This window comes from Trichosurus vulpecula, chromosome 4 (genome assembly GCF_011100635.1).
Source record: "Trichosurus vulpecula isolate mTriVul1 chromosome 4, mTriVul1.pri, whole genome shotgun sequence".
NCBI lineage: Eukaryota > Metazoa > Chordata > Mammalia > Diprotodontia > Phalangeridae > Trichosurus > Trichosurus vulpecula.
This window is the reverse complement of record NC_050576.1, coordinates 307758376-307780123: the sequence shown is the minus strand read 5'-3', so window position 1 is coordinate 307780123 and position 21748 is coordinate 307758376. Positions and strand designations below refer to the sequence as shown.

At 37.0% G+C, this 21748-nt stretch overlaps 1 protein-coding gene across 5 annotated transcripts in view; it reads right to left on the bottom strand.

Annotated features, from left to right (window-relative positions):
• Positions 1 to 166: 166 nt before the first annotated feature.
• The window catches only part of ELF1 (E74 like ETS transcription factor 1), a 99514-nt gene continuing 77932 nt past the window's right edge, over positions 167 to 21748 (bottom strand). For 3 of the 5 annotated variants that reach the window (XM_036755875.1, XM_036755872.1, XM_036755873.1), the window contains 5 exons: positions 21371 to 21538; positions 12748 to 12831; positions 11432 to 11624; positions 9480 to 9950; positions 167 to 2353 (listed from right to left, as the gene is read on the bottom strand). In XM_036755875.1, the coding sequence (XP_036611770.1) occupies positions 1726 to 2353; positions 9480 to 9950; positions 11432 to 11624; positions 12748 to 12831; positions 21371 to 21538 (1544 nt within the window). In that variant the 3' untranslated portion in view covers positions 167 to 1725. The remainder of the gene's footprint in view (positions 2354 to 9479; positions 9951 to 11431; positions 11625 to 12747; positions 12832 to 21370; positions 21539 to 21748) is intronic. The other 2 variants (XM_036755876.1, XM_036755874.1) reach the window with 1 other exon arrangement.

The window sequence follows — 21748 nt, the reverse complement described above, 5'->3', positions numbered from 1 at the left end:
CTGTAATCATTTTATAAGATATGTAATCCTTTTTATTTGGTATGTTAATGTTAACAGGGTACTCTGCTTAATAGCTTACTGTGTGTAAATATTATATTGGAAAAGTTCTCCAATGTATGTACAACTTTTAAAAATAAATATCCTGCCCTAAAATAAACAAGAATACTTGAACTTTTCACAGGATTTATTCAATAATAAACCAATTAAAATACAAAAGATTTAGGAATTTCAAAATTTTTAAATTTGTCTTTAAATACAAATTCACTCTGTAATAATATGAATACATATAACATTAGGCCTCTAAACAATGATTTTTCATCTATAAAAATCTCTATACTAGGAAATAAATTTGTTGAAAACTTTTTTTTTCTTGTGAAATTAAATGTACAATATTTACAATTGAAAAGTATTCTAAAACTACTCCATCTTCAAAAGCCTGGGAATGTGTGCATTTATGTGTGTCTGCATGTGCACATGTGTGTGTATATACACATATATTTGTATACAATTCCCACCCCCTATCCCCATTACATAAAGATCAGGAACAGAAAAGTTAAATTTTTATAAGCGACTGACAAATGAGCCAGATTGGCCCATGGCTAAAATTTTTCGATAAAATTAGGTAGGCACTTAGGAAAGCTACCCCCTGTTTATTCAGACCACCAGTATATATCATTTAGTAAATCATGGCTGTCATTTACCAAATGCCTCTCAGTAGTCTAAGGAGTTCATGAGTCTCCAAAGTATCTAGGTAGAATATACATATTTGGCAAAAAAAAAAAAATGCTGATCAAGAACTACTGTTACATTGGTTTTTTCCTCAGATAGAATTTATTTACAATAACTTGATGTTTAAAATGTTATAATAAAAATGTTTAGTATGAGACTATTTAAATCAGAATATTTTAGAGCTAGAGTTCAACTTGATAACATATTAACAGATATAAGCGATTTTTTCATCCTATGGGAGTGTGGAAATCACATCATTTGACAACCGGCCAGAGCCTTAAAGATCATCTAATTCCCCAGATGAAGAAATTGAAACGCAGAACAATTAACTGATGTGCCCCAGGTCACAAAGAGTTTAAGTCCAGACTAAAAGTCCAGACTAAACTACTCCAGCATAGCCCTGGGCTGCCCCTGCGTGTACTACTTGCAAAGCAGCCCAGATTTAAAACTGCGGTTCTTTTTTTTTGTTGTTGTTTTTCTTTTCCATTTTACATTTTGCACACCAATTCTTTGTGGCACACAATGTTACCAGTGGGAAGAAGATGGGCAACTGAAATCAATTTTAAAAATATATATCATGAGATAGGCTTTATACAAGTGGAATGAACATAGTTTCTATATAAACTCACTGCTGCCTTACATTTAACTAACATATTTACACAGGAAACAGAAAAGCTATCATAATGTAGAATCAGAAAGAGGATTTTAAAAAAAGATAAAACTGTAGCAATTGAGACAAAGATCTCCAAAGAAAGCCTTCATAATATAAAATGCATGTTCCTTCATGCTTTAATTCTAAAATATGTCCTTGGAACAGGTGCAGCATTTTTTTGTTTGTTTTTAACATTTAACAGAAAAGCACAACTAAGTTATGACTAATAATTGCCAAAATTATGGGTCTCTGTAACATTTGTTTCAGAATCAAATCCTTTATAACACAACCAAAAATGTTGCAGTAATTTAAAAAAATAAATCATCCATAATTCATTTGGTATATTAGTAAGAAGGGGGCTCCAACTGTTCACTGTCTCTTTTCACAGCCACCTGGGGTGGAAATCCATTGGAACTTGACACCATCACCACAATGGGCTGTGGATGCAGCTCAATATTCTGCTCTGCTTGCTCAAGGTCTTCTATCCTGTTTTCTTCCACCTCCTGTTTCATCATTTCTTGTATAACAGTTTCTTTTGTGTCCTGTGCTTTGATTACTGAAGTGATCACAGTGCCTGGTGGGTGAGCAACAAGCTGTGAATTTCGAGGGGAAAAGGTCACCACAGGAGTAGTAGCACTAAAGGATGGAGATGAGGTCACACTGACTGTCCCATTGCAAATGGTCTGGACATTGCTAGTAAGAACCTGTTGTACGTGGGCAGGACTGAAAACAATAGAGGAAGGAGGAGAGCCTGGCTTTGGAGACTGTAGCATGACATTTTCTTTCAGGACAGTCATAGGCTGTGATGATGGAATGGCTTGTAAAATAAATTTCTGAGACCCAGTTCCTGATGCTGGATCTGTGCTGGCTATGACTGTTGTAAGTGGCACTGTCTGGAGTGTGACTGTATGCAACTGCTGATTCCCAGGAGAAACCACCACAGGAACTTGGGTAGGAGTCTGAAGAGCCCTGCTGAAATTCCAGAACACAAGCAAAAAAAAAAATATGAAAACATATCCCAGACATAGTTAATGTCTTTTGAAATGGAAAAAGTATGCTTATTAGACAAGATTCTTTTTAAATGTCATTCTTTGGCTTAAGCTGAATGACCAGTATGCCCCACAACCCCATATGCATGCTGAGGGAGAGACCCATTACAACTATAAAATATAGAAAACCTGAGAAAACTTAAGTGGTGATTGTTCCCATTAAAAACATTTTTTTCACTTTATAATTCCTAAATTTCTTTTTATCCTTCTTTCCACTCACCATTCTGATGCAGTTCCTCATCATCCTATCCCCGGACTACTGCAATAAGCCTTCTGTTTGGTCTCCTTGCCTCAAGTGTCTTTCATCTAGAGTCCACCCTCCACTTTCACCTCTCCCCACCTATGCCAATTCAGTAAACTCCAATTATCTCTCAGAGCAAATGCAAAGTCCGCTGTTTGGAATTTAAAGTCCTTCACAGCATGGCCCCTTTCTACCTTTCTAGTCTTCTTACAACTTACTAACCACCACATACTCTCTGATCCAGCGACACTACCAGCCTCTTTGCCATTGCTTGCAAAAAATATTCCATCATCTCCATCCTATGGCCTTTTCACTGGCTACTCTCCATCCCTAGAATGCTCTCCGTTCCCTTACTCAATATCTCATCTTTTCTTCACCTCTGCAGAGCAACCAATCACCATAACTTTGTTTAAGATCACATTTTGTGGCAGGATTCTTTGATTTGCTTTTCGATTATATTAAACATTTAATTCTGCTATACTCACCAGAAACTTATACAATGGATCAAAAAGTCTTTACTAACTACCAAATAACTAATAACAATATTGTTCACAAGAACATAACTGTAGAGAATCAAAATTGTGAAACTGGCATTTTATAACAGAAGATACAAATGTAGCACATAAAACTGAGAATCTGAAACAGCTGGGTTGCTCCCAAACATCATTAAGTTGGACATAAGGGTAAGTTTTCAGACAAAGACAACAAGCCATTCTAAATTAGCCACTTATAGGTAATATGATTGTGAATTCAAATAGCTAACAGTTAAGCTACTCTTACAAATATATTAAATTGTATTAATAAGATTACAAGTTTTATGTATGTGGGTATAGGGGAAATTTCAAATTTTTAGAAATTACAGATGTTAGCTATTCTATCTGACAGAAGTAGAAAAGGAAGAGGAGCATCCACAGGGAATATGGCACTTTGCTACATTGTAGCAAATGATTTTTAGCAAGTTTTCTAAGCCTTCGCTGACTTCCCCTCATTACTTAGCAATAACAGTAATAGTTAATTAATGAACATTTATGTAGTATTTATTATGTGCCAGGTACTTTGCTAAGGACTTTATAATTATTATCCTATTTGATCCTCATAACCCTGGGAGACAGGTGCTATTATGCCCACTTAACAAATGAGGAAACTGAGGAAACAGAAGGTAAGTAATTTTCCCAAGGTCACATAGCTACTAAGTGCGGAGGTTGGATTTGAACTCTGATGTGTTACTAATTCCAGGCCTCCTGGCACTCTAGCCTTTGGGCCACCAGCTGCCTCCTTGAGAGTGTGTTTCAAGGACACTTTCACCAAATTGCTTCTTGGTGTCTTTTTGTCCCCCAAGGGCCATAAATTTCAGTACCTGTAATATGAGCCTGTGAAGATTAAAAAAAAAATTTATGTATTGAAAACCAAATAAACTTTGTATTTGGTTTGTATTAACAGCAACTCTATGTCCTTCATTAAGGGTAATTAAGATGGATTTCATTTACATTCTTTATTGCTCTAAACATTTTTAAATGGATTCTATTTATTTTAGTTAAAGTGAAAGTTGTGAATCTGTAATCATACACCACTCTGTCACTTACTAGGCGACACTGAACAAATTAGTTTGGGGTCCTCAGTTCCTTCTACTGTTAAAAGGTGGGACTGGAATAGATCAGGGATTCTGAATGGTTTTGTGTCATGGTCACCATCTTTGGCAGTCTAGTGAAACCTATAGCCCTATTATCAGAATAATTTTTTAATTAAATGGAGAGAAACACTAAATTTCAGTTAGAGGTTAGTGAAAATAAAGATGTAAGTTTTTTACCCATATAAGTTCAAAGGCCCTGTGAAATCTACCTATGTATCTCTTTAGAGTACCTAGACTCAATCTTCTCAGGGCTCTTTCAGCTCAAAGTATATAATTCTATGACATGGCTTTGTTTTGGAATGGAGAAAGCATACAGAGGAACAAACATAGGAAGAATAAATGGGGAATGAATGAAAAGTTGAAGTATAGGGAAACAAAAAGTGTATCTCAAAATCTGCAGTGGTTCACCTGAAACACTGGTTATCAGAAGGGACCCAAAAAACAATCACCAAGAGATACAGATTATGGACTTAAAAAAAATTTTGAGGAAAGGGAGGCTTAGAAGGTGAAGGGGAAGAATAGCCCAGAAGTCAGATCCCTATCTAGGAGCTGCACCTGTAACTTCCAACGATAAGGCTTCAAAATCCACTAGAATGCCACCATCTTTGCATTTTATCTGGTGTCCCTCAAAGCAGGAGGAGAAAGGGGGGAAATGAACTAGGAGAAAAGCAAGCAATGTGGGACCTTCAAATGAAAAACCCTCATTCTTATGCAAGGTAGACAAATATTTGGAGCCAGCAATTTAAGAGAGATACATGAAGAATACTGCTAACCCGGTTACACTAAAACAAAGTGACATATGATGAAAGTTGGGTAACTTTCACCTAAGCAGCCCCAGCCTCAACTCTGTCCGACAGAAACAGAAAGGACCCACAGAGGCTCATCTAGTCAAACCACTACCCAAATCATCTATGTCTTCTACAACATCCCTGACAAGAGGTCAATTAGTCTCTGCTTAGCGACCTACAATGACAGATTACTCTTTCCTTACAAAATCCTCTATTTTACTTTCATAGACTGGAATGACCTCTCCATAACTTCTACCATTAATCCTAGTTCTGACATTTATCTTTCCACATGGCAACATTTTTATGTATTTGAAAGTTAATTCTGCACTGGCTCCTTCTAGTCCACAAAAAAATCTTTACATCTCCTCAAATTTTGTAAAAGACTTCCTTTGATTCTCCTATTCCATCAAGCTACCATGCTATCTTTACAATAAATACTCCTAGAAATGTTCTTCACAGATGCAAAAATTGCAAGTTTGATGCCTATCCACTAGGGAATGGGGCAGGTGGGTGGTATAGCGGATACAGTGCCAGACCTGGAGTCAGGAAGACTCTTCCCGAATTCAAGTCTGACTTCAGATATTTACTAGCTGTGTGACCCTGGGCAAAGTCACTTAATCCTGGTTGTCTCAGTTTCCTCATTTGTAAAATGAGCTAGAAAAAGAAATGGCAAACCACTCCAATATCTCTGCCAAGAAAACCCCAAATGGGGTCACCAAGAGTTAGTCAGAAAGGACTGAAAAATCACTTCAGCAGTTGGCTGAAAAAAATTATAGGATATAAACATAAAATATTGTGCCCTGAAGAATGGCCAATGTGAGGAACTCAGAGAAACATAAGATTTGTATGAACCAAAAAAAAAAAAAGAAAACCTAGGAGAATATACTCACAATAACTAATAATAGCTACAAATAAATGAGGATAACACTAAAATACAAAACAATTCAGATCACATAAAATGACCAATGGGCATCCTAGATGACTAATGAGAGATCTTTTTCCCCTCTGCACTCTGAAGAGTGGTGGTGCACAAAGTAGAAAATTTTGTCCACTTCCTTAACCAGGTTGGGGGTGAGGAAGGGAGGAAAGAAAAAGCTACAAGGAATGATTTATTGGAAAGTAGTTCTTATAAAAATGCATAAAACATTTTTAAAAGCAATCTATACCCAGCTGTTGCTCTTCCTATCCCACCAATTTCCTTCTCAAATGTCTTACAGTATGGCTCCCTAACAATGCTTCTACTTTAACTGCTTTCTCAATAATTACATCCTTAACTTCCAAATCTACAGACTGACCTGTTCTCATTCCTCATCCTTCTTGGTTTCTCTACAGCTTGACATTCATTACTGACTATCCCCAGCTTCTGGATATATTTGCCTCCCCTGTTTTGCACAAGGCTCTTCTCTCTTGATTTTCCTCCTTCATAATCAACTATTCTATCCCTTTTCACACACAAAAAAAGTGTTGGTCTTTGTACAAATGCCTCTAGGTAGAAGGATAAAAAATTAGCACATTGCTAACTGTAGAAAGTATACTACTAACAGTACAAAGTATACCTAATGGAACTGGAATGACTGGTTTTGGACACCCATTATTGCATTGAGCTCTAATACAGTTATACTCTCAGCAGCTGTTGTTATTTATAAGAACATGTGCCCCTGAACTAAGTGGTCCTGATAGTGCTAAAAAGAGTTCTTGGATCTACTTTACTAAGAATGCTCTGATAGTCACATTTGTGAACTGTCACTTTTTGCTACTATTTTATCAGGTTCCTAAAGCTCAAATGACTCCACTGCAATAGCCACTTCCTCCCTCCTAATTCATTACCCAACTTCTGAGAGTTCAAAAACCAAAAACCAATGTTTTGGGAATTGTGTAAAGTATAAAATAAAAGGAAAAGGTGCAAAATCTCAAAGGACTATCCTATAACTAAAGTTTATGAGCTTTAATTCTATGTACTTTTTTTTTTAATTAAAGAGACTTTCTTTTTCCCTCAAACAATTCAATCAACTTTTAAGCCCTATATGTGCAGGAGTCTCTAATGAGAGCTGGAACAAAAAAAGAAAAATAATTACCCTAAAAAGCTAGCATCAAAAATAATCCCTAAAATAAGATGAGGTAAATTAATGGATGAGAAATCCATAATGAGTTGGAGAAACTAAAATATCCTAGGGACATTCTTCACATTTGGAGCTGATATTCTAGGGAGTTTTTGTCAGATCGAATATAATCCACTATGACAATTATGTTATTTTAACTTCTGGCACAGAATTTTACTATCATATTAAGTGTGATATTCCACTCTACAACTTAATTATCTCTTTCAAAACCAGAATTTATCCTCAAGGTCTAAGAGGAAATATTTTTATTATGTTCAAAAGGAGAACTGAAGATACAGAAAAGCATGTGACTAGCTATGGGGTCACTGTCCCCAAGAAGCACAAACATTCACAAATGTTCAGAGTGCCAAGAGGTGACGAGGATGTAACAGCACACACTCGCTAACCATTCAATCAATTGCCAAGAAAACCAACAACTCCTTTAAAAAAAGAAAAGAAAACCTCCAAAAGTGAAAAGAAGGGGAATGACAGATGAGTACTTCATAAAAAACAGTTAAAGTTTTCATTTCTGTCCAACTAAAAATCTAAAGAATCTAACTTTCCCCTCCTTCTCCTAAGTCAAAGAATTAAGTTAGTTTCACAGTATCCAGTGTTTAAAAGTTTATCATTCATAATGAGGCAGAAATTTCTTTCAATGTTTTAATTATATAGTGGCACTCTTTAATCAGCCAACCAAATAAGCATTTATGAAATATAGAGTCTGCTATGTAGCACACACTAAGTTAGGTATTAGGAATGAAAAGACAAAAATCAAGCAGTTTTATCTTCTATCATGTAGACAACATATCCTTGCAGAAAAAAAATCTTTGTTAAATGAATCTAAAAATATGATTCTTGCATAGAATACCACAAAATGAAGTTAAATTTGCACATTAACTTCAAAGTGTCATTCATCCTCAGTTCCACCTCTGAAATTAGTTTAAATCAAATGCTGATTCTACAGAACTAAAACCTATATACTGAAATGCTCTGAAACACAGAAGTGCGGGAATTTAAAAAAATCTTTTTGCCACCAAACCAGTGTAAAACAATCCACAAAAAAATTTTTCACCACAAACAGTTATCTTTGGGCTCACATGTTGATATCATGGAAACTGACCGTTAAAACAAAATAACGAAACCACATGAGAGGATCTAGTTTGTCTTATCTTTTCCCCTTCTTTTCATTCCCCAAATCTGTAAGGAAATGTCATGCTGCTTTTCTTATTTATACAAAAGATTAGTCCAAACAGAAATGGACTTTTTTGCCACTGTGCTGGTTCATATCTAACCTAGGATACAAGGAGGAAAATTTTTTACATTTTTAAATGATTTTTCCTTTCAACTCCTACTGAATAATTAAATCTTTAAATGAACGGAATATAATGTACCTCTAGTTACCAGCAGCTAGTTACACGATCGTTGAGTTTATCTGGACCATTTAGCAATGCTATGATGGTATCTTTCCACCAAGAAAGAATATCATCTTGGGATTAAATATAAATTGAAAAAGCTCCCAACAAGGATAATTTATAAGGATATGTTGTTATTCAGTCTTTTTTTGGACATGCCCAACTCTTCATGACCCCATTTAGGGTTTTCCCGGCAAAGATAATGGAATGATTTGCTACTTCCATCTCTAGTCCACTTTAACAGATGAAGAACTGAGGCAAACAGGGTAAAGTGAGTTGCCCAGGGTCACACAGCTAGTAAATGCCTGAGGCCGATTTGAAGTTGGGAAAATTAACCTTCCTAACTCCAGGCCTGAGTACACTGTCCACTGACCACCTACCTGCCCAAAGTTAAGAGTCACCCAGGGTCACACAGCTGCTAAGTGTCTGAGGCTAGATTTGAACTCAAGTCCTTCCTGACTCCAAGCCCAGTGCTCTATCTGCTGAACCTACACTTAGCTGCCTGTAAGGTTATGAATGCCTGTTTTGCTTGATCCACACCAATTCTATCTGATGCAAAGAAAAGTTCCTAAGCTTTGTATATGGATTTTTATGTATTTGTATCATAAGCTGTACTAAGGAAAGGTAAAACAATAAATTAAAAAATGAAAATCATGTAATTATACCAGGTTGATACTTGTGGTAGGAACAGTGTCCTAAATACCTGCGCAGCCCTTCCCTCCCACCCCCATGAAACTTACGCTTGCCCTAACAATGATAAAAGATCTGTGGCCTCTATAATCTGGCTTGAAATCTACATAATTTCATTTCAGAATATAGACTACCCTGGCCTAATAATCTAATATTCAAAAGTCTATAATTAAGTAGCCTATTCATTACCTAATATTTTGAAGAGAAGAATTTAATGTTTCATCTTGCACAGTACTAGTTACAGCTCCTTGACCTTCTGGAACGGCTTGTATCGGCTGCATAAGGTGAACAGTCCGAAAAAGTTGGACAGGATGTGGAGCCTGTGATGACTGAACTGTCCTCACAACCTCAGGTGACAGACTAGACAGGTGCGTCTGTGTGGCTTCCCCAGGCTCTTTGGGTTTTGCAGATTTAGAATTCCCTGGTTTCAGAACAGTGGTGGATCCTCCCTTTATCCCTGGGTTTGAAGATACTCTGGATTTGCTGGATTGGTTTCTACTAGAAGTAGTTGTTGAAGATAACAATGATGGATCTGAAGATTCTAGACTGGAACTTGGATCTTCATCATCTATGTAAATAAGGTCTTTTGGCATTTCCTTAAATTGATATACCAAGCGCTGACCTTCCACTTTAGCCAAAATACCCCTTTGGTAATAGTACCTATTTAAATATAGACAAGTATGATTGAGTAAAGAGTTATTAAAAACATGCACGCCACAAAAACTTTGGCACATTTTTTAAAATTGCTTTCTGGGAACTATCAGAAACACTTGTTTTAATTAGGCCATTATTATAATTACAAAGACATTATTTCTCTGTCTACATGCACATAGAAATGATTATCAACCTAAAATGAATTCCTGATTGAAGGAATGAATCCAGGATGTAAATTATATCAATCTCTAGGTTCATACTCCTCCAATTCCCTGTTGCTCTGCCTTTTTGCTATTTCACAGCTTATAAGAAGTTCCAGAAGACTGTGGTAACAAGATAATCTCAAGAATGTCAACTTGACTATGATTAATAGCTACAATATAAAGATTCATACAGAAAGAAACTGAAACTAACATGAACATGAAAAAGAAACATGAGAAATACTGATAAATTTGGATTTTCTGGACTTTCTCTTGGCTCCCTTATTAGCAGAATTGCCTACATTCTATTGGTAGATAAACCTAATGTGACAAGCGGTCATTTTTAGGCTTAAAAACTGTTTCCTCTGTAAACGGCGTTAACTCATAAATATCTAGCTACATAGCAAGCAGTGTGATTCATCATGTTTGTCATTAGTTTTATTAAAGGATAATCAAATGTCTTCAAATCCAAAGAATTTGAGTTTCAGGAAAAACAACATGATTTATTTTACTAATTTGACATGCTGTTACTTATAAAACTCTAGCAGAAGTGATACAATACTTTTCAAGTGAACTAAGTATCTTTTAAAAAAAAAGATAACTGTAACAGCTCTAATACAGTTTAAAAAGGCTAAAAAGAATATTATAACCCACTTTCATTTTATCTTTCAAATACAGAATTATTGCAGCCCTAGTCAAAATGATTTGACTTTAACAACACTTTAACAACTTTAACAACACTAAAATTAAGTTTCTACAGTAAAATGGTAATTTTGAGACAGCTAAAATATTAAACTTTGCATCTAACACATATTTCTTCAAATACAGTAATATAAATGTTGTATTTGAAAATCAAATTACCCCTAGGTAATCACATCTTACTCTATATGCCATTTCATTTGTCCTTTGTGCTGATACAGCTTAGTGGTACAAGATTTTAGAACACTGTGGTTGAGTCATAATTCCTGTGAGGACCACAGCTCAGAATTTTCTGACCCCTATACAAACAAAATGTCAACCACAACTTATTTCTTTGCACGTTATTTCCTGTTTTTAAGGAGAAAAACAGGACTAGGACCTAAAACTGATTTAGTGCACTATCTCATAGGACATAATAAAAGCACCACTTCCTTTCCCCAGAAAAAAAATCTTAATATTTCAATTTAAACATATGCTTTCTATAATATTTTTTTTATTTCTTAAACATAGCATACCTTACATTGATACTTGACTATGAAACTTTTAGATTTCATGAAACATGTAACAATCTATTAAAACTTAACATACCTGAGAGCTCTTCCCATAGTTTCATAATTCATGTCAGGTTTGTTTTTGTGTTTTCCCCATAACTTAGACACAGCCTTAGAATCCACTAGTTTAAAAATTCCTTTTTCCCTCTGGGTCCACTTGATATATTTGGGACAGGTAGTCTTGTCCTGAAGAAGTGCTAATAAGAACTCCCAAAGATAAATTGTATTTCCTGAAACAAAGGATTGGGTTTTTTAAATTTTTTTCTTTTTCCCCCAGCCATCAACCAAAATAAGACAAAATCATATTTAAAAAAAAAAATTGGACTGAGAAAAACAAGTCTAGGATTCTGGTCCCGGTTCGATATTTCTTGGGCATCTGACCTAGGTTATGTCACTTCATGGTTTAAAAGGCAGAACTAGACTAAGAAATTTCTATACCTCATCCAGCTCAAAAAATTCTATAAGTTTACCAAATTGCTCTTGAAAGGTACAGCCAGATTGGACATAATTCTTCTTTACAACTTGACTACTGTGTAAATAAATTCAATGCGAAGTTATATGTAGAAGATATATCAGATTCCATAGCATCTTGGGGAGGGAGGGTGGGGGGGAAGAAAATCTGAAACTCAAAATTATGTTGAACCGAGTGTTGTAAACTAAAAATAAAAAATCTCCAAAAAAAAAAAAAAAAAAAAAAAAAGGTTACAGCCATATATGACGACTTTTCATTAGTGACTCAACAGTTAATTGGCTTAGTATCCAATACAGTTCCAGTTAAATTTTAAGATTCTGAAAGATCAGTCATGGAGTGATGACGTCAGAACATAGCCTTATTTGGTAGTTTTACTTTTATTTTTAATGGGGAAAAAAGCATCCTAGGTAAAACATAGAACATAATTGTTGCAAATGTTTACATTTAAGCTATGCAAGCTACTGTTACAGTTATGACCTGCCTGGTGACCAGCCTAAACAATCTGCCTCATCTTCAATTTTGTTACATTAGAAATGGACAGATGGGAAGATATTTGCAAAAGTAATACCAACAGTGTTGATACATGGGCAAGTATTTCTGATTTGAAAATGCAATTAGTTCAATAGTTCTTCCAAGAGCCCCATCACTAAGCTGAAGAATAGATTATTCTGATAACAGAGAAAGTCAGACAAAAAAGGGATTTCTTTGGCTTTGTTTTCCTTGACGGAAAGTGGCAACCTTATCATGAGCATGTGGCAGTAGAGAAGCCCATTTCACACGTCAGGAAAGCTGTTGGACTCCCTCCTTCTGCTACCCCAAAAGCTCTTCAATTCTGAGCGCTGTTTGACAAGTACATATTATAAGTAACTTGTAGTACTTACCCTTCCCATCTTTATTTTTCTTCTTCAAAGATATATTTGGTGTAGTAGCTGGGGAATCTGGTCGAGGTGGTTTAGTTTTTCTCCCTGAAACCAAGCCAGTTATACATAAATCTCTTTTCAAAATTGCAAGAGAAAAAAGATCATTTTCATCTCTTCTTTTGATATACCGCTTAAAATCTAGGGGTCATCAATTTCTTTCTAAATAGTTCATGTGTTTTTAATCACAAAAAAATTTACATTTATTTACTATAAAGAAAATAATTTTCACAAAACTGAACCTAAGAACAGATAGAACATTTTACCAAGTAGAAACAACTAACAAACTAGGGAAAGGATCTAATAAAACGATCTTAGGGAAAAGCTACTCAACCTCAGTTTTGTCTCTGCAAAATTGGTAAGACTTATGTTTTTACTTCAGAACACTGCTGAAAGCAGATCTGCCAGTTTCCTGACACACTGATGTTTCTGTCTCTCTTTGTGCTTTAGATCAGTTTGGACTCAAAAATGAACCAATCCACTGACTCCAGGGCTGGTATTCTACTCACTGAGCTACCTAGCTGCCCCTAGATGAGTTTGGACTCAAAAATGAACCAATCCACTTCTGATTTCAACACATCAGTTTATTCAGTCTACCACTTATGGAAGTTCCTCAATGGAAGAGAGAGATTTCAGTTTCAATTTTCTCTGTCCTAACAAGTACCTAATATTGTCGCCTACATTAGTTTAGTAGAAACTGCTGTTCACTGATTGATACTTCCTAGAATTCCATATGTATTTAACAATCCACAACATTTTTTCATCTCATCTTTCAATTCACCAGGCAACAACTTATAGAATATCCTGACAAATTTGTATCACATGAAAAGCACGGTTTTAGCAGCTGGCAAACTAATTCTGTTTCAGGTCACTGTTTAAGACCTTGTCTTGTAATATACATACACACATATACATAATACACGTATATAGACACACATATACACACATACATATACACATGTATATTCCCTTGGACTTCCATAAACTATGAGCAAATGTCAAAGGAAATCTGAAGAAATAGTCCCTATATAAGGACCTACCTAAGGTAAGAGTGGGCCTTTGAAACATTTCTACCATGGTAGGTTTTTACAAGGGTCAGTATAGTTCTAACTGGACAACAATCTGGACAAAGGTCATCTAAGTATTCATATCACCCAAGTAACAGAAAAGGGTGGAGGTTAGACCAGAGGAAGGAGCAGATAGGTTGTAGAAACCAGGATAATGAAAGTTTTTCTGAGATCAGCTGGCTAAGAGGAAGGGGGGATGAAGGAAATAAGCAGGACAGGAAATATCTCTGAGGCCTTTTCTGAAGAATCCCAGATCCTTCCTTTATAAGATGCTCCAGGAAATGTTGTCTCTCAGGCTTTTCAGCGAATACTATCTCCCACCTATTTGGTTTCTGACAGATGCTAGGCTCTGAGAATATCTAAATATTTGAAAGATATCCTCACCACGGGGTAAATAAATACTGCCTCCTCTTTCAAAAAATGTAGCTCCACCTCAGGTAATCTGGGAAAAACACTGGCAGATTAGGCAAAAAGGTGAAAATAAAACCCATGAACCCTTCCCCTTCAGGCATCAAGGCCCATGGGACCCCCCCAATGAAAAAAAAATTTTTATTTCCTTACCCAAGGGTCAGATGAATTAATCAATCATAGTGCATTAGAAAGAATAGTAACTCTAAAATCTGAGGGCCTCAGTTCAAATCCTGCCTTAAGAATATTTATTTACTCCAGCTGAATCACAAAATTTCACTACATCCCATATGATCACAGGATCATAGTTTTGGATCAGGAAATACTTCAGGGGCCAACTAGGGTAAGGCTGGTAATATACTAAGGGAGGAAAGATAAAAATAAATTGATTTGTACATTAAACCCGAATTCACTTAGTCACTGCCCAAGGTCATACAATGAGTATTTAAGTTTTCTTTTCTGCAAAATGAAATTAGACTAGATAACCTCTAAAATTCTTTCCAATTCTAAATCTTATGGATTCTAGACTACAGGGGGTCAGCTAAGTGGTGGCCCAGTGAATAGATAGATGGGCCTGGAGTCAGGATGACTCCTCTTCCTGAGTTCAAATCTAGCCTCAGATACTTACTAGCTGTGTGACCCTGGTCAGGTCACTTTATCCTGTTTGTTTTAGTTTCCCCATCTGTAAAATGAGTTGGAGAAGGAAATGGCAAGCCACTCCAGTATCTTTGCCAAAAAAAAACCCAAACGGGGTCACAAAGAGTTGGACACTACTGAAAATGACTCAGCAGCAACAAAAATCAGAGTCACGAAGAGTCAGTCAGAGAACACTGAAAAACAAATGAACAGTGACACAGACTGCGGTACAAAGATGCAATCACCCAGCAGAGTTTGATTTATTTTCTCCTAGGGTAGATGGTGGCGAAGACAGAAAGAAAATAATGACTCCAACACTGGTGTTAATTGATTTAATCACATTATAATTAATACCTAGATGAGAACTTTCTCCAAAAAAGAAAAAGAAATTCCAGGCGGGGAGCAGTAATTTTAGGGCATAGAGCAGTAGGCAAGAGTCAGGAGCACCAGGGTGAAGGAAAAGATGCATAAAAGGACAGTGAGAGGACTGTGAAGAACCAACTGATTCACTGGGCTTACACTGATGCTATACTCAAACTATGTAAAGAATTATGAAAAAATCAATTGACCCCTTTAAAGACAAAAGTTGTTTCAACAGAATATCAGACATAACAAAGAAGAACTCAGAGAGCCACCCAAAGTATCCAAGGCATATTGCTCATTCACCAGGTCTAAGCTTCCAAGAGAAGCCCGATGGGAGCAAAGAGGAGAGGCAAGGCAAATTCTGCTCAAATGGAAGACAAAAAAGTAATGAGGGCTGTATGCATTGGAATATAATCAAACAGTTTTTCATTTTTCAATGCCTTTTTGATCTAGCAAGAACACAACAGAGAATAACACAGAGAAATTCATTGGTAAAGGCTGAGCGCAGCCAGGATGTGTAAAGCAAAGGATTCACTTCAGGCAGAAAAATGAAATACCATAAGGGTATTTCTAAGTGGCAAAACTACAAGGGTTAGGCCAGCCTTTTTAAAATATAAGAGCATTGTAGGTGAAAGAAAGTAGAAGTTTCCTAGGAATAGGCAGTAAAGCTAAGTTCTGGTTACAAGTAGGGATTGGTAACAGCTGGGTGTAGTGACAGACATACTGTATACTCCCTGGATATTTTATTTCTTTAAATCATGCTGTTCATTTTCTCGTGGGCTCTACATAGTAATTATAATGAAGAAATTAAATATTTAGATTTATTTTAATAAAATATTCGATAAGAAAGCAGAGATTGAACTATATGCTAAATAAATATTAAGCCTCAACTAGCCACTCCCAAGGAAAAATCTAATGTCCACATGATGTCAGTTCCTCGAATTCAAGACAGCACTCAAAAGGCATTGATTAGCCTTTAGAGAATATTCCTTGAATGTACATCATTAAGTCAGTCAAAGATATGCTTTACGCACTTCACAATTTTACCTAAAATCACAGAATTCCTAATTGGAAGGGGCCTGAGAGATCACCTAGCTCAACCACTACTCAAAGGGTGACTTCTTTCCGTAACACCCCTGACAAAGGATGCTCCAACTTCTCTTTGAATACTTCCCATCCTGCCAGAGATCAGAGCAGTCTTTTTCAGGGAACCTCAAGAGAGCTACCAAGAGCTCAGGTGGAAGAAAAATCCCATAGCTCCTTTTGCTGCTCCGGGGAGCTAGGATAGCCTTGTGAGCCAATTCGTCTAGTTCTGGGGCATAAGCCACCACCTAGTGAGGAATCTCTCTGACTTCCTGGGAATAGGGAAGGAAATTAATTGTATGAAACAGAGAACAGAGATTACCTTTCCTCTCTAAATCATCTACCTCACTCCATCTGAGGAGTTCCTTCTTATCTCTTCACTTTTCCTTAGATCCCCCAGTGAAGTAGTTGCATGGTAAATTGGACAGAAATACAGGGAAAATTTCACAGCAGTGAAACTAAGGATTAACTTAAACATTTAAACATCACTATGTGAACAAAGCCAAAAAGGTATATTAGGTACATATCACTGTGTATACTCATAATTGAAAGGGAACAGCTTAAATAATCCTGAAGGCAAGGTGCTTTTTAAAAACCCGGATGTGATATATGTGTGAATATGTGCTGTGCGTGTTATGTATACACACACACACAAATGTGTGATGTGTGTGTGTTTTTCAGATTTCAAAGACTGTACAAAAACTGATACTTAAACCATTCCATCAGATATTTAATATTTTATGTTTTCTAGCATTTTTTTCCTCCACCACTTTTATTTTTTTAATCACTTTTTGGTTCTCTTTTTAATATCTTGTGTTAAGTCTTGAATTAGAATTCTTATTAGACTTCTATTAAATCTGCATTTCTCTTTGAGGCTTTACTTGTAGATGTTCTAGAGTTATTCTTTTTTTCTAAGTTTGTGTTTTGAGTTCCTCTGTCACCACAGTAACTCTCTTTACATTCACAATTTTTTTGTTTGTTCACCCTCCCAGACCACCTCTTGACTTTAGACTTTATATTTGAGATGGGCTCTGTTTACTTCTGAAGGGGGCAGGGATAGGGGTTGAAGAAGGCTGTCTGATCTAAGCTTCTGCTACTTTCACAACTCTGTCTGGAGGTCTATAAATTTGGGGTGCTTCCAAAGTGGTGTGATCCCCAGGAGAGCTCTACAAAGTCCTGACTCAGGCCTAAGTCTGTTGGCTGTGTGTGGTTGAGTTTCAGTAGAACGTTGCTAGAATTAATCACTATTAGCCTGATGGGAGGTTCTACAGGTTCAGACTGACAGAATTGCTGGCTCCTCTTTCGTTTCTTACCCATGGCTATTCCAGTACAGGCTTAGTGCTGGGCCAAAAGTTAGAATTAAGTCACTGCTCTGCTCCTGGGCTCAGAGCCACGTGCCTAAATCATTGGAACTTGTTTTGTGCTCAGTACTCAGCTAGAACCCTCTCTGTACTAGATCGGTGACCGAGAATTGGGTGATGGGGGACAAAGCAGCAGATGGTGTTTACTAGTTCAGGGGGTCCCTGGGATCCTATCGCCACCGTTGTGGCTGCCACCACACTACACTCCCGGCCAACCCCCAGCCCAGCAGACCTCTTTATCTTCCTAAGTTGGAAAAAATGATCACCTGACTTTTTCTTGGCTTTCCTAATCAGAGTTCAGTCTGGCATGTTTTCTATGTTGGGAAAGCTAGGCAAAAATGCTGACTATCGTTCTGCCATCTTGACTCCACCTCACTGCCTCTCTCTACCATTCCAGAGATCAACAATTACAGGCACCAATCCTTTTCTAATATTAAAGATAACAGCAGTTATTAATGAGGGAAGCCAGGCAACACTTCCATTGTCTCTGTGATGGCCTGAAACAGTTAATTCAAACATTTTGTTTGCTGGTAAGCATGCTGTAGTTGGTCGACTGCTAGGCTTAGGATCACCTTTGACACTATGGGCTCGTCAGAGGGAGGTAAGGGAAAAAGAATGTGCTAGGTGGATTAAACTACCACTACTGCCTCAACTTCTACCTCCCCTCACACCCTGGTGGCAGCATCCCATGACCCAGAACCAAATAATCCTGGGGAATGTAGTCCCACACACCCATCACCACCAGTCCCTGCTTTCAGCCATCATCTAGGGGCACACTATTACCCCACCAACAGCCATCACCAATGGGCAGGCAGGGACCCCAGAAAGAACTCTAAGAGCCCAGGAAAGATGGCTGCAACAAATACCAAGGACCAGAAGACTTCACTGATGTTGTTACCTGCAAGACAGCCCTATGGGAAGAGACTTTTGAATCTTAAGGGGACAATTGCATTATCGTTTTCTTTTGGGTCTCTGTATCTGTATTTACAAAGGGGACTGCCCCCTTTGATTTGTCAATGCGTTGATCAATCCTTCCCATATTTAAAGGGGTGATGATTAAGGAGAAAAATTAAGATGAGAAAGAGAGTAAGGGAATTAAAAATGTGGAAACAAAAATTTGAATAAAAGAAGAGGGGGAAATTGTAAGAAATGGGAGGAGGACTTTTGTTTCCAGAGAACTAAAGGTGTACTCCGCCCCCCACCCCAGCTTTAGCAGAAACCAGGCCTCAAGGTCAGTCAGGTGAGAGGTCAAAGGCTTGTACACATGTGCATGCTTTTTGAGAAGGCAGTCAGGGGAATTAGAGAGGCCAAACCAGGTTGAACCAGTTCAAGCTTATCTAGTGTCTGGTCTTGGTCAAGAGTCTGGGCCTACTGATTTGCATAATTTGCATATGTTAAAGAGGGAAGGTGGGGGAAGTAAAAGAATGTAGATTAATCCTAAACTAAGACAAGGAAAATCTAATTCACTTTTGCTTCTGTGTCCTTACTATCCTACCTATATAAACTGTATAACCTAGGAAAACTATGTAAAAAGTAAAAAATGTACACTAGCCATAACTCTAGCAGGAGTGGACGAAATGGATGTCATCCCTCCCCCCCCCCAAGCTGTATCGGTGTGAGTGTTCCAGCGAGCACTACACCTGCTCTCTCAAGGACTGTAATAAATGCCTTCCTCTGTCGCCCCCCCAAAAAAAGAGCCCAGGAAGAGCAGTGCCCCCAGACCACCAGTCTTTTTCCCAACATAGCAACCCAGCAGCCATCATTCAGGGGAGTAAACTAGAGAAAAGGTACTCAGTCCCCACAACCATCAACTGACAGCCAATCAGCATGTGTGTGGCAGGCAAGCCAGCCTAGCTGAAGCAGCAAGACATCCTGAATGATCAATGAGAGGGGGACTACATGTGCCCAGAGAATCAAGCCACTGCCATCAACTCTACATTTTCCCCTCGGACCTTAAGACAGCTCAGACTTCAGAGTCCAGGAGCCCAGCAAAGTACAAAATCTCCCAGTCCCATCAGCAGCCCAACCATCATCAATCCTTATGGAGAAGGGTCCTACCATTCCGGCCATCACCAAAACTAACATTTATTAAAGTCATACTATTTTTCCTTGGATTTTTATAAAACATGAAGAGAGGCAGGTAATAATAAAGGGATTTAGCAGCTACCCCTCCAACCACTCACTGCTTTTTTTTTTTTAAGTTGGCTTACAGAATGAATGAAAACCTGTTATGTGTCAGTTCTAGGAGACTTTAAAACAGCCAACACTAGAGGGATAAAAAAGAGAGATGGGGTGCTACTGAGCAAGAAGACATTTTGTTCAGAAGTGTGGGTGCCACACAGTTGAAAAAGGAGAGAAGTAGCAGAACAGATCGAACCTAAGGGGAATCTTTGGATGAAAGCCTGGTCAAGCTCCAGGATTCTCTTACACGGATGCCAATCAAGGGAAAGGTATCATCTAAAGGAGAGGACACAATAATGGAATAGCTCAAAAACCACAAGAACTATTTCAAAATAATCTTTGCTAGCATTACGAAGGGCAAACTTGATAGTATTATCACAGAAGAGGCTAACAATAAACAACCCTTGTATGCTGCCTTATTTATTACAAAAAAAGAAATGTTTCCATGTACCATACCTCTACCCAATCTTTCAGTTTCTCTTTATGTAGATTAAGGAGGATTATGTTTATATCAATATGCTTATGGCTCCTGTGATTTTGGTCATAACTCCAGCCAAAACATACTTTTCTTTTTCTTTTAAAAGATTTGGTTAACTCTGGCATTCAACTGGTCAGGTACAACTTTTTAAAATGAAGGTAATCATCTCCACCTCCATAAGATGTTAATGTTACTTAATAAATTATGGGAAATGCCTACTCAGTAGCTTGGTATGACTTTAACCTGTGGTGTGCTTTGAAGAAAAAAAATGCCTCTGGCATGCAAAATCTTATATTTAACAGCATGCCTCAACTAGCAAAAGGCAAGGGCTAAAGCAGGTCCACTGAGTGAAAAAATTTTCTAATTTTCCATATGTAAACAACAGCCTAGTTATATAATTTGTCCATTAAAACTTTGATTTCAATTTTTTTTTCAGTTATTGTGAAGTATTTTGTTGTCTTTTTAAATTAAGAATGCACCATCAGTGCAAGCTTGAAATGATGTGATTATATAAGGCTCAATTCAACAATTAGACACTCTTAAAAATGTAATAAACCTTAAAAATATCTTTACATTAAAATATATTTTTAAATAAATATTTTTAAAATGAGCCAGAGTGACAGAAAATGCACTACCAAGTCTGATAATTGTTCTTCTATGACAAAAGCTCAAGAAATTAAAAACGAAAATCAATGGAATAAAAACGAGTTAGATTAAGGTCATTTCCAAGAAAGAAAGACTGGCAGTGACCAACTTGTCTAAAGCCTATGTTAGAGAAGACTCAAAAACCACGAAGTGACATTGCTGGATTACTGAGTCAAATATGGATTGAGTTCCCCTAACATGTTTGTATCAGCACAAGACTAATGGATAAAAGAAAAAAAAAAATTCACATTTCTTTTAGTTTCCAGAATCTGACTTCTGAGCTAATGTAAGGAAGACTTTATAGTTAAGTCATAAAGTATATAACACCACAACAAAAACAATTTGTGAGAATTGTTTAATCTCACCTTTCTTTCTCTTAGGTTGTTCTGGTATTGTAGTTTCTGGGGATTCTACATAAGTATCTTGAATTTGATGTGCTTCTTCCATCACTTCAGGAATCCCATCCAACGTGACAGAGACATGCGTGATGGGTGCAACGACAATCTCATCCTCAGACGAAGCAAATATATTAGCTGAGGGAAACAAAGGTATGATTACCTCTAGAGAAAATAAAGGCCAATAATTTTTATTTCCATAGGAAAAGCTATCTAGGGTGAAAAAAAAACTATAATTACCAACTTAACTTTCCAAGCTTCACTAACATCCTTGCAGGAATGCCTGAAGTACATAATAAAGCATGGCAAAAATGATGCAGTAAAATGAAAACAGAATGTTATAAGCAG